Here is an 11591-nt window from a genome sequence, read left to right as displayed (position 1 = left end):
GTCACTCTAACTCTGCAAATAGAAACCACCAGCACGTGCACCGCTGTGTAATTTATCAAGTATTTTCCCACATACGATCTTATTTTGTCCTCCCTAAAGCCCTGTAAGGTAGGTATTTGCTAACCCTATTTCACAGAGAGGTTAAGTGACATCCCAAGGTTACACAGCTGGCAAGGGGTGGAACTGGGATTCAAACCAAGTTTCTAACCATTTACTACTATATTAAATGCAGTACTGCTGTGTCATTTGAGGACCTTCAGAAGCCGTTTCTGAAATCTGACTCCTTCAAGCTCTGTTGGAATGTAAAGATAACAAATACCTCTTGCCTTGAATGCAATGTAGTCTATACGCCCCTGAGAGATCAGCCTGCCTGGACCACCATTATGATAGTGTCACTCTCCTATGCCAATTTTCCATGCTCCTCACCACCTACCAAGTAAAATTCATTCTCCTTAACTTCTGTTCAGTGCCCTTCTGCCTAACTCTCCTTTGCGGCTTCATCTTCTTTAAAAACCCTTGCATTCTGGCTGGTTATGTCAGTATCCTCATCTCTGCAACTCTGCTCCTCAACCTGCCCTCCATATGGAATAGTAGTTTCTTGCATCTTCCCTTTGGACACTTTCTCATCCTTCAAGTCGGGACTGAAATGCCACTGCCATTCCTGTTTGTAGATTTTTACTTCATCTGAATCCCTAGAGCATATGGTTTGTACCTTTCACTTGGCATTAACTGTCAGGTATCATGGGTACCTCTCCTTGTCTTTTTTTATTAGATTCTGAGGTCCTAGAAAGCAAATGCATGCCTTACCCATTTCTGTTACCGGTATTGTAACTAACATAGCTACTTACTGTATTTAATGGTGCTTGGTTGAGCGAATATATTACCACCTCTCCAACCATTGTCTATACATTTAATACCCTTTGACATGCATGGCTTTAAAAATTGTTTGCATTTTAACTTTATTTTATGTGTTTGGTTAACATAGCTTCCATCCTCCTGCACATTGCTTCTGATTTGAAACGGATGGATGGATACCCAGATTCTTTGCCAGCTGGGCAGACAGACACGTGAAGAGATTGTGGAATCTATAGTTCTATTCTGGCTGTTCAACCTTGTATAAATTGTTTCTATTCTCAGAACTTAATTTTGCCTCCATTTATTCAGTGGGGGTAATAACCTCTACTTTGCTTCCTTAAGTCACCGCAAGGTCATTGGGAGGACAGGTGAAATAACACGCAGAAGTGCTTTGTCCATTATAAACCACCCAGACCCGTCACTGAGTTGCACCTGCTGTTTGATTGAGGCACACCTTTCATTGTCAGCCCACCCATTTGCTCCTCTCTTTTAAAGAGAACTTGACTGGAGGAAATACGCCTCGGGACCCACAGGAAGATGGAGACAACCCCATTTCCTGAATGGTGTGTGGAACTGGGGCTTTGTCGTGGTGGGTTTGATGTGGACAGGGATGTTGTCATTTGAAAGGCTGCTATGAGGAAGGGAAACACAGTGCCCAGGCGGCCTCCAAGAGCCGGCCCGGACCCAGGCTGTAGAAGTCACAGGGAGTCGGTCAGTTTTCGGAAATGTCTCAGTGAGGGTGGCTGTACGATGACCTGGGCTGCCTGAGGGAACGTGAGGGCCCCAACGTGGCAGAAGCAAGGCCAACTACCACTTAGAAGCCTCAGAGCCGCAGTGCAGGTGGGAGTCACCACTTCGTCTACCAAGATGAGGGCGAGCTCGACGTCCAGAGCGACGCCCATCACCCGAGGCCCCGCTTCGCCCCGCTTCGCCCCGCTTCGCCCCGCTTCGCCCCGCTTCGCCCCGCTTCGCCCCGCTTCGCCCCGTGCTTCGGGACCTGTCCATTGGCTCCCACTCTGGGGGAGGGTGGGCCTTGCGTCATCTCGCTTCCTGATTGGTTAGCTGCCCTGATTGGCGGGTGCCGCGGCTGCGCGAGCCTGGACGCCCAACATGGCAGAGGCGGGAAGAGAGCATGCGGGCCTCGGGCTCTTCGGAAGAGACGCGACTCAGTGGCCTCTCCAGCGGTATGGCCGCTTCATGCCCTCGGGCACCGGAGAACCGCCTGGGCCTGGCCTGGAAGCTGGGACAGCCTCTTCCCCGACATGGAAGGTGAGGCCCGAAGGTGGGAAGGGCCACAGGGCGCTCACCCCTCAGGGAGGATGGGAAGACTGCAGCCGGTCTCTAGCGAAGAGCAGGCACGAATGAGGGGTGTCAGTTGGATTGAGCAACGTGAAGGTCGTTACAGTCTTTGCCAAGAGAAGTTTCAGTGAGTGAAGCGGGTGGAAGCCGGGTGGGGTGGGCCGAAGAGTGACTGGGCGGTGAGGAAGTGGAACCGGTGTGCGCGGTCAGTTCTTCCGGGAGACTTGGCTGTGGGTAGAGTTGGGGCATAATGAGTTGTTCACCAAATTCTAGAATATTAGAGCTAAGACCATAACAAATGCGTTAAATACTTCGTTGTACTCTTGTGGAACACCGTATCTTGAGAAATTATATAGGCTGCAAATGCAAAATGGGATGTATAATAGAATCTTGTAAAAAAAAATAATTGGAGATTCTTGACATAGTTTTTGAAACCACCCAACAGGTTCCTTGATACCTTCTCTTAACACCCTTTAAACCCTTTCTCCTAAGGCATCTTCGTTGGGTGCATTGCCTCAGGTGCAGCTGAGTAACTATTAGACTCCTGTCTTGTAACCCAGAGGCCAGGGACGTTGACCATGCTAAGGAGTTGTTATTACACTTTTCCCCCTTCTCTTTGCAAAGCTCTTCATAATTGCTTATAAGGAAGGGTACTTTTCAACAATTCTCAAATGTTTGGCATACAGCCATTGCTACAGCGACAAGAGATGAGGTTGGCTTTTGCAGTGCTTTTGAAAACTGAACATTTGTACCTTCCTTTGAATCCGTGCCGAACCACCCTACCTGCTGTGATCAGTTTCAGCCTAGGTCTGTCATTTTGGGGGGGGGGGGGATAAACGAAAGAGAAAACAAGATTTGTTCTATTTTATGTGCACTGTGACTACTGTGCAATAGTAATAAAAGATGAGCCATCTAAAGAACTGCCCTAAGTCCCTTGTGAATTTCTTATTTTAAAAATATGTGGTACCTGCAGTAGAAATATGTTGGGTAAAGCATAAAAATATATTATTGTGGCGAATAGAGTCACTCTGGTCTTTTTTTCTCTAGGGCACTTTCAAGTTCAACCTTGGTTGAATCTATATTGAGTTTTTTCACTTTTTCCTGAAATTATGGGGGAGAATCTGATTTCCTGGTACAGTTCTATATGGTAGTTTAATTACAGAGAAGACGTTCCTCTCAATGGCTACATGCTAAGGCAAAAATGTTGAGAAAAAAATGAATAGTACAATGAGACTTCTAAGACTTGAGGTCTTAGTTGAGAGGTATGGTCAAGTCTGAGACATCTTATATATAGAATACAGAATGTGTATGTATATTGATTTATTTGAACTGAATTATTGTTATGAAAAGTTAAGATCTGGAGATAAATTAACAACAATTTGGAAGCAAATAAACTTTGTAACACTGTTTTTAAAAAGTGTGGAAAAAATCAACAGTTGAGAGCTATGCTCCTCAGACTTCAGTGTGCACAGAAATCACTTGGGGATTTTTTTTTTTTTTAAATGCAAATTCTGACTTAGTAGATTGGGTGTGGGCAGTGGAGTTCTGTGATTCTGACAGGCGTCCAGGCAATGCTGGAGCTGTTTGTGCAAGGCCCACCCTTTGCGAGACAAGAGTTTAGAAGACCTTGAATGAAATGGGAAGCCTTATAGTAAAATTAATAAAATGAATTTGTGGAGTTATGAGGTAAGGCAATCAGATTCACAATGAATATGCAAACGTTTTATTAATAGGGTTAATATTTAAGCCATCTGTCACATAAGTAGAATTAGCAAATGAAATACATCTTGAATTTGATTTTAATTCCTTACATCTGTTAGCCCAGCCTTTCTGAAAGGATTATCATAATAACAGATTGGTCTGTTTTATGTATTTTATGTCTGAATGCAATTTAGTCTGCTAATTTGAGAATAATTTTGAAAGGTGATGTTAATTGCAGGTTGCTTTTAAATTAAAGTTTTACCACACTTTGCAGATTCCAAGGATTTCTCAGACATGCCCTAATTGGTTGAACCTGACAACTTCTTATTTTTTTCCTTTCAAAGGGGAAAAAAATCCTTTAATTTTTATGGAAGGAACTTAAAATAATTGCCCTACTTAGAAATTAAGAAATAGAATATGAAGTTTGTACTTGAAATGAACTTTTAAATGCATGTTCAGCATAAGATATACTTTGAGTCCTCTTAACAGTGTCCTTTTTTCGGTCTTTCCCTTGTGCCTACATACTTATTAGCATATGATAGGTGCTCAGTAAATGTTTGAGTGTGTGGTAACTTTTCTAAACTTTTCTTATGATAATGTGATAATTATGACATGATAGCTACTATTTATTATTTACTTTGGTATATTTGTTACAGCAGCCCTGTGAAGCAACCATTTTGTAGATAAGAGAACTAAAAGAGAGGTTCAGTGGCTTGCTCAGGAACACAGAGATGAGAGAGAATTCAGACCCTGTTTTTCATGTCTCTAAAGCTTTAACCACTTAATCACCAAGGTTAAAGCTTTTAACCACTATGTTGTTTGTCTTAGAAGTGTTAATATTTCATATGGGGAATAGCAATTCAGTTATATAGATGAGGAATTTTGAGATTAACACACAGGGTCAAAATGATAAAAATTACAGTAGGTGGGTTTTTGTTTTTGTTTTTGTTTTTGTTTTTGAGGAAAATTTAAGATACCCAGTAAAACCCCAGGAAAATTGTTTTTGAAAATAGTAAAGTAGTAGTTCATCTTTGCATGCCTGGTAATTTTTGATTGGATGCCTGATGTTGTGAATTTTAGCCAGTGGGGTGCTGGATATTTTTGGGTTCCTATAAATATTCTTGAGCTTTTTGCTGGGATAAGTCACTTGGAAACAGTTTGATCCTTTCAAGTCTTGCTCTTGAGTTTTGTTAGATTGGACCAGAGCAGCATTTAATCTAGGGATCAGTTTTCCTACTCCTGAGGCCAGACTCTTCAGCATACGTACTCTACCCAGTGCCCTGTAAATTAGGAGGTTTCTTACAGTGGCTGATGAGAGCAGGTGCTATTCGCTGCCCTGTGTGAGCTCTCTGGATTGTTCCCTTTTAAGCCCTTTCAGGTGGTTCTTTGCCCAGCCTCTAGTTGTTTGCTCGCACACAGGAACTTGGGGATTTGAGAAGGGGTCTCTGCAGGTGTCAGGGGTCCTCTCTTCAAGCAACACTCTCCTCTGTGGTATTCTGGCCCCCAAACTCTAGCCACACTGACCTTCCTGGGCTTGCAGTTCTCTCCCCTCCACTCAAGGACACCTCATCAGATTCTGCCTGGGCTCCTTCTCCTTGTACTTTGGCCTGGAAACTTTCTCCAAGAAGTAATCTAGGGCAAAGGTAAGGCTCACCTCCTTTGTTTCCATTATTTCTCGGGAATCATGTCCTTTATTACTTGATATCCATTGTCTTGAAAACTGTTGTTTCCTCTGATTGTCCAATTTTTTAGTTGTTTCAGGCACCAGGGCGAATTTAGTCCCTGGTACATTGTGTTGGCCAGAAGTGGAAGTCCACAGTGGGTCATTTGATTCAATTCCATTCTGCTGTATTCGGCTGCTTCCTACAGTGGTGTCTTCTATTAGGAAGATGTAGGGTATCATCAAGAGAGATTATTCTTTCATGCAGCTTGCTTTTTAAAGAGTTAACAGGCTATGTTTTTTATTAATTAGGATTAAGATTGGCTCTGAATAACAGAAAATGCAAAATAACAGTGGATTAAATAAGATGAACGTTTATTATTATTCACATAATGAATTGTACAGGGCTGGTATGACACTCCACAGCGTCAGGAAATGAGGATCCTAGTTTGTGCCTCTGCCATGCATGGCCATGGTCTCAGAGTCCAAGGTAGAACTGATATTCCAGACAGCCTGATAGAGGAAGGAATGAAGAAGTAGACAAAGGATGCACACTTAAGAAAGTTTCCAGTAAGTTGCACATGCTACTTCCTCTTGTAGCACAGTGGCCAGAACTAGGACCTGTGGTCATCTTAACTGCATGGATAGCTGACATATGTAGCCTGAATTCCATGAGACATGTGTCCAGATGAAAATCAGGGCTTCTATTACCATATAAGAAGGAAAGTGGTGATTTGAGAACAAGGAGAAGTCTCTTCTGAATCTGGAGACTGCTAAGTGAAATTCCTGGGGTCCCTGGTTGGAACTCAAAAGGCATTTCTAATAACAATAGCAACAAATTAAAAAAGTTATTTAGTGCATAGTTACTATCTGTCGGTACCTGGAATAGTGCTTGAGAAATGCCGCCCCAAGCTTTTTAAAGAGTCAAGGTCAGGCATTCTTCTAAGTATCTGATCTTGCATTATCCCATTTAATCTTTTGGATGATCTTATAAGGTAATCATTACTATTTTTATTTTATAGATGAAGAAATTATACTTCTAAGTGGCAAAACTAGGATTTGACCCTAGATCTATCTGACTCCAGATAATGTCTTGTATAAAGTAGTAGTCATTAGCATTGTTCACCAAAAGTACTAAGGTTGCATATCCTTGCTGTGAAGTTAGTTGTGTGTCATGTGACTGGTTTTAGCCAAAGAAATGTGAGCAGAAATGACCTATGTCATGGGCAGGAGTTTTAAAGGCCAGTGTATGGGCGGAGGTGGTGGTGGTATGACTCGGTGGTAGAGTGTGTGCTTAACATTCACAAGGTCCTGAGTTCAGTCTCCAGAACCTCCATTAAAAATAAATAAACCTAATTACCTCCCCCCAAAAAAAATTTAAAAGAAAAGAGCCAGTGTATGATTAATCATTTTCTTTCCCTTTGCTACAGTGTGGGCTACCCTGTCAGCACAGGTCTTACAGTGAGAATGACAGGCAGTGTGAGGTAGAACATGAAAACAGGTAGAAAGAGGATGAATAGATCGTGTGAGCGAGAAATAAAACCATTGCTCTTGGGGGTTGTTAATTTCTACAGCAGACTCTAGCTTATATCTGATTGATACAGAGATGATTTTTACAGTTAGGGTTATGTTTAATTGAATTATATGTCACATACATTGTACTTTGTAGATTGCTTGGCTTTTGAGAAGACCTTTCTGATAGTCTAACATGTTTTTCTGGGACAAAATCATTACTTGTTTCATAGCCCCAGATTATAAATACATATTTCCAACTCTGTTTTCCTTCAGTAAACAAAAGCTTAATTTTACTGTGTAACATAGTTTTCATAGAGGCTATGGCTTGACTTAAGGTAGAATTTATCTAAATAAATACAGCAAACATTTTTTTTTCAGTTTAATGGTTGAAGGAGTCTAAGAAATTATAGTCTAAAATGAGGCCCAAGAAAATTAAAAATCATTCACGTTTAGGATTTGTTCCCTGTCTACTATGTGCCAGACACTATTCAGGGCTCTGTTTAGAGATGATTAAGTCGTCACCACTGGAAGATTTAGCCAAGTAAGCTCAAATACCTGCTTATTTGGAATTTAGGGTGCTTTTCACCTAAAAAAATGACAACATGGCATCTGAGAAGTAAGTTAAGGTGTTTCTTGAACTCAGATTTAGAAATACAGTTTGGATATTGGAACTGTCACGGGCTTAAACAAGCCTTGGTTTTGAGTAAATAGATAGCACCTGTGAAGATAGCAAAGGCAAGGGCTTGAGTTGCAGAGTCCTCAGAGGGGTGTACCAATGGGAGGCACCACTTTCTGGTATGTTCAGTGGTTTTTATAAGAGTTATTAGTTTGGGAAATATTCAAGGGTTTTTTAGTTAGGATTGTGTTTTATAGAAAAAATAATAACCAGAGGGGCCTGGTTGATTGGTAATCAGGACATAAAGAACTTATTCCTCTGTAGCATGGGAGGTATTTTGAGTAAATATATTCTGCTTATGACTACGAATCAAGGTGATCAAGTTAGCTCCAATAGCTAGGTTTAGAAGAACTAGATAATTTCATGATCATTAATCTTATTTGGGATATATGTGGTAAAAGAAGGGAATCACATCTCATGCTTTGATGCATGAGATGATTTTTTTTTCCCCTTTGGTTCTAAAGAAAAAACAAATTCCCCCAGGTATATATCATTACATTTTTATTTTTTGATCTGGGTGCTATGCTCTTGGAATTGTGTTTATTATTATGGTTACTGTTAGCACTTTGCATTTCTGTGAAACATGAAAAGCAAAATACTGAATTTTAGAGTGTGGTAATGGGTATGTAGCGGGACCATTTTCATTAGCATAATACACCCTACAAGTTTGTTGAAATAATTTATGAGGCTCTTTAACTACCAAGAATAAGTGAGGAGGCACCTAATAGCCTACTTAGCAATTTTGCACATTTTTCACGTTTTATAATGCATAAATCAGCAGTTTGGGCCAATATGTAGAGCTATGACACTTCCTGAGCAGTCTTAAAAGCAGAGAAAAACTCTTTAAGTACATAATTTAATTTGTCACATCTGAAGAATAATGCTATTTTATTTTAGCCTTTCATATAGATGTAATTTATAAGTTCATTTGAAATACTTTACTATAGTTCTTTTAACCTTTTTTTCTAATTAATTTAATATTAGTCTTACAGTAAAGTCTTGCACAAATACATGAATATAAAACAGGAGGAGGCTCTCTGATCACTTAACCAGCGTATAACCTATGCTTGAAGCCAGTTGTGATAGGCAGGCTCTGTATCTCAATGTGTGCTGCTTTGTTGATGACAAGATACTACAATAGCCAGAGGTCAGGTTGATGTAAATCTTTCTTTCCCCAGTTTATTGAGATATAATTGACATGTAACTTTGTATGAGTTTAAGGTGTACAACATGATTTGGTATATGTATATATTTTAAAATGATTGCCACAGTAAGTTTAGTTAACGTCCACCACCTCACATAGTTACAATATTTTCCCTTGTGATGAGAACTTTTGAAATCTGTCAGCAACTTTCAAATATACAATACAGTATTGTTAGCTATAGTCTCATGTTGTACATTACATCCCCAGAACTTATTTATCATTTGTCTGGAAGTTTGTACCTTTTGACCACCTCCACCCATTTTACCCACCCCTACCTGTGTTCTTCACCAATCTGTTCTGTTTCTGTGAATTCATTTTTCAAAATTGCACATATGATCCAGTACTTGCCTTTCTCTGACTTGTTTTACTTAGCGTAATGCCCTCAATGTTCATCTGCATTACCCCAATTGGCAGGATTTTCTCGCTTTTTTATGACTCAGTAATATTCTATCACGTATGTGTATACATCATGTTTTCTTTATCATTCTTCTGTTGATGGACACCTAGATTGTTTCCATGTCTTGGCTTTTGTAAATAATGTTGCAGTGTACCTGTTGGCCATTTGAACATCTTCTTTAGAAAAATGTCTTTTCAGGTCCTTTGCCCATTTTAAAATTGGGTTATTTGCTTTTTTGCTATTGATTTGTAAGAATTCCTTATATTTTTTGGATATTAACCCCACGTAAGATATGTAGTTTACAAATATTTTCTCTCCTTCTGTAGGTTGTCTTTTCATTTTGTTGATCATTTCTTTTGATATGCAGAAATTTGTTAGTTTGATGTAGTCCCAAAGAGGCGACGAGAGCAGAGAGGTAATGGAGGGCTAACATCTTGCATGAATTCTCTAGATGAGATGGAAAGCTGTTGTAGGACTTTGAGCTAGAAATTACATGACCTGATTTAGGTTTTAAAAGGATCACTCTGGCTACTGTATTGAGAATAAACTGTGTAGAAAAGGGGGAACAAGAACAGAAACTGGAAAGCCAGATAGGAGGTTATTAAAATAAACCAACTAGAGATTATGATGACATGACTCAGACCAGACCTGTGAGAAGCAGTTAGGTTCTGAATACTTTGAAGGCAGTTATGAAGGATTTGCTGATGATTGTGGGCATGCAGAAGGGAGAGGACTCAAGAACGATTCCACAGTTTGGGCCTAACAAAATGGAATGATAGAATTATATTCTGAGATGGGAAAACTGTGGGAGTCAAAACCTGCAGCAGCCTGGTACACGGCAGGTGCTTTGCGTTGGGAAAGGTAGTCTGGTGCATGTAGTCTTGCAGCCCCGTCTTGGCCTCGGCTACGTAAGAATGGGCCTTGGGCCTGGAACGCTTATTTAGCAAGAGAGAGTTCTCACAGCCTGTGCTCCCTTGTTCTGCTCAAGCATCATATGACTTCTGGCCAGCCCCATTGCTGTATCTGTCTCCTGGGGAGAAGAAAAGGGGTCCTTGTGCTGCAGCCATGAGGGATAAATGCAGGCCAGCTGCCCTTCATGGCTGCCAAGAGGGGCCTGCTGGCTGTGGGGGAGCCGGCCGCCACTACTGATGCTGATCTTGCCTTGTTTCTTCTCCGTGTGAGTCAAGAGCTGTTCCCTCTAGTGCTTCACAGCGTTGTTTTCTATAGTAACTCCGGTACTGAGATGCAGTGGGCCGATGTGTTTGGACTTCTACTCCTGGTGACAGGCAACAGATGCCACTTGCCTGACACTTTGTAAATACTGAATGAATGAATGGGAAAGTTCAGATTTCAAGTTGGGGCTGTTAATTTTGAGATGACTGTTAAGTGGAGATGTTGAGTGAGCAATTAGATGTAAAGTGTGGAGGTCAGGGGAGAAAAATTACAAAGTAATTTGGAAAGAATTGGCATCTCCATAATGAGTGTTTCTACCCAACAAGGGACATATGTAAGAATGTTCATAACAACATTATTTGTAGTAGACTCACACTGGAAAACAGTATTCTTGAACAGAAGAATGAAAAAATAAATGGTAGTATTATCATAGAATGTTATTTTTCAGTAATGAAAACAAACAGAAGAATGAAAAAATAGTGGTATAGTCATAGGATGGTATTCTACAGTAATGAAAATGAATGAACTCAGGTACATGCAACACCATTGATGAAGTCAGACATGAATTCTTTTCTGTATGAGTCTATTCATATAGCTAAAACTATAGTGTTTGAAGTCAGGATGGAGGTTATCTTACAGGGAGGAGAGAGCAGGTAGTAATTGGGAGATAGCACTGGGGTGCCTTCTAGAAGGCTTCTGTTTCTTCAGCTGAGTGGTGATTATATGTTTGCTTTATCATCAGTCATTGAATTGTACATTTAAGTGTTGTGTATTATTTGGAATATATGTTATATTTCTAAAAAAAAAAATTGACCATTACGTTGCCTCCCAAAGAATTCAACAGACTCTAGATTTGATAGGTGTGCTTGACTCCTAGATATCCTTGTGGTTTTAAGTGGTTATGAAACATAGAAGACAATTTATTCAAACTATGATGGGAAGAGTGGCATACAAATAACTGAAATCCTACTATTGGGAAAGAGGCTGGATAACAACCACTGAAGGAAACAGTGCAGGGCTTAGTATGCCCTCCTTGACATCCAAAATGTTATTTGATTTTTAAGTTTGAAATTTAACGTGAATTAGGGAAGACTCATTAGGAAATCTGGAG

At 40.3% G+C, this 11591-nt stretch overlaps 1 protein-coding gene across 1 annotated transcript in view; it reads left to right on the top strand.

Annotated features, from left to right (window-relative positions):
• Positions 1-1946: 1946 nt before the first annotated feature.
• REC114 (REC114 meiotic recombination protein) overlaps positions 1947-11591 on the top strand; it is a 56762-nt gene continuing 47117 nt past the window's right edge. The window contains exon 1 of the mRNA XM_010955368.3: positions 1947-2124. Within this exon, the coding sequence (XP_010953670.1) occupies positions 1966-2124 (159 nt within the window). The 5' untranslated portion in view covers positions 1947-1965. The remainder of the gene's footprint in view (positions 2125-11591) is intronic.

Source organism: Camelus bactrianus, chromosome 27 (genome assembly GCF_048773025.1).
Source record: "Camelus bactrianus isolate YW-2024 breed Bactrian camel chromosome 27, ASM4877302v1, whole genome shotgun sequence".
Lineage (NCBI taxonomy): Eukaryota > Metazoa > Chordata > Mammalia > Artiodactyla > Camelidae > Camelus > Camelus bactrianus.
The sequence above is the reverse complement of the archived record's forward strand: the minus strand, read 5'-3'. Positions and strand labels throughout refer to the sequence as shown.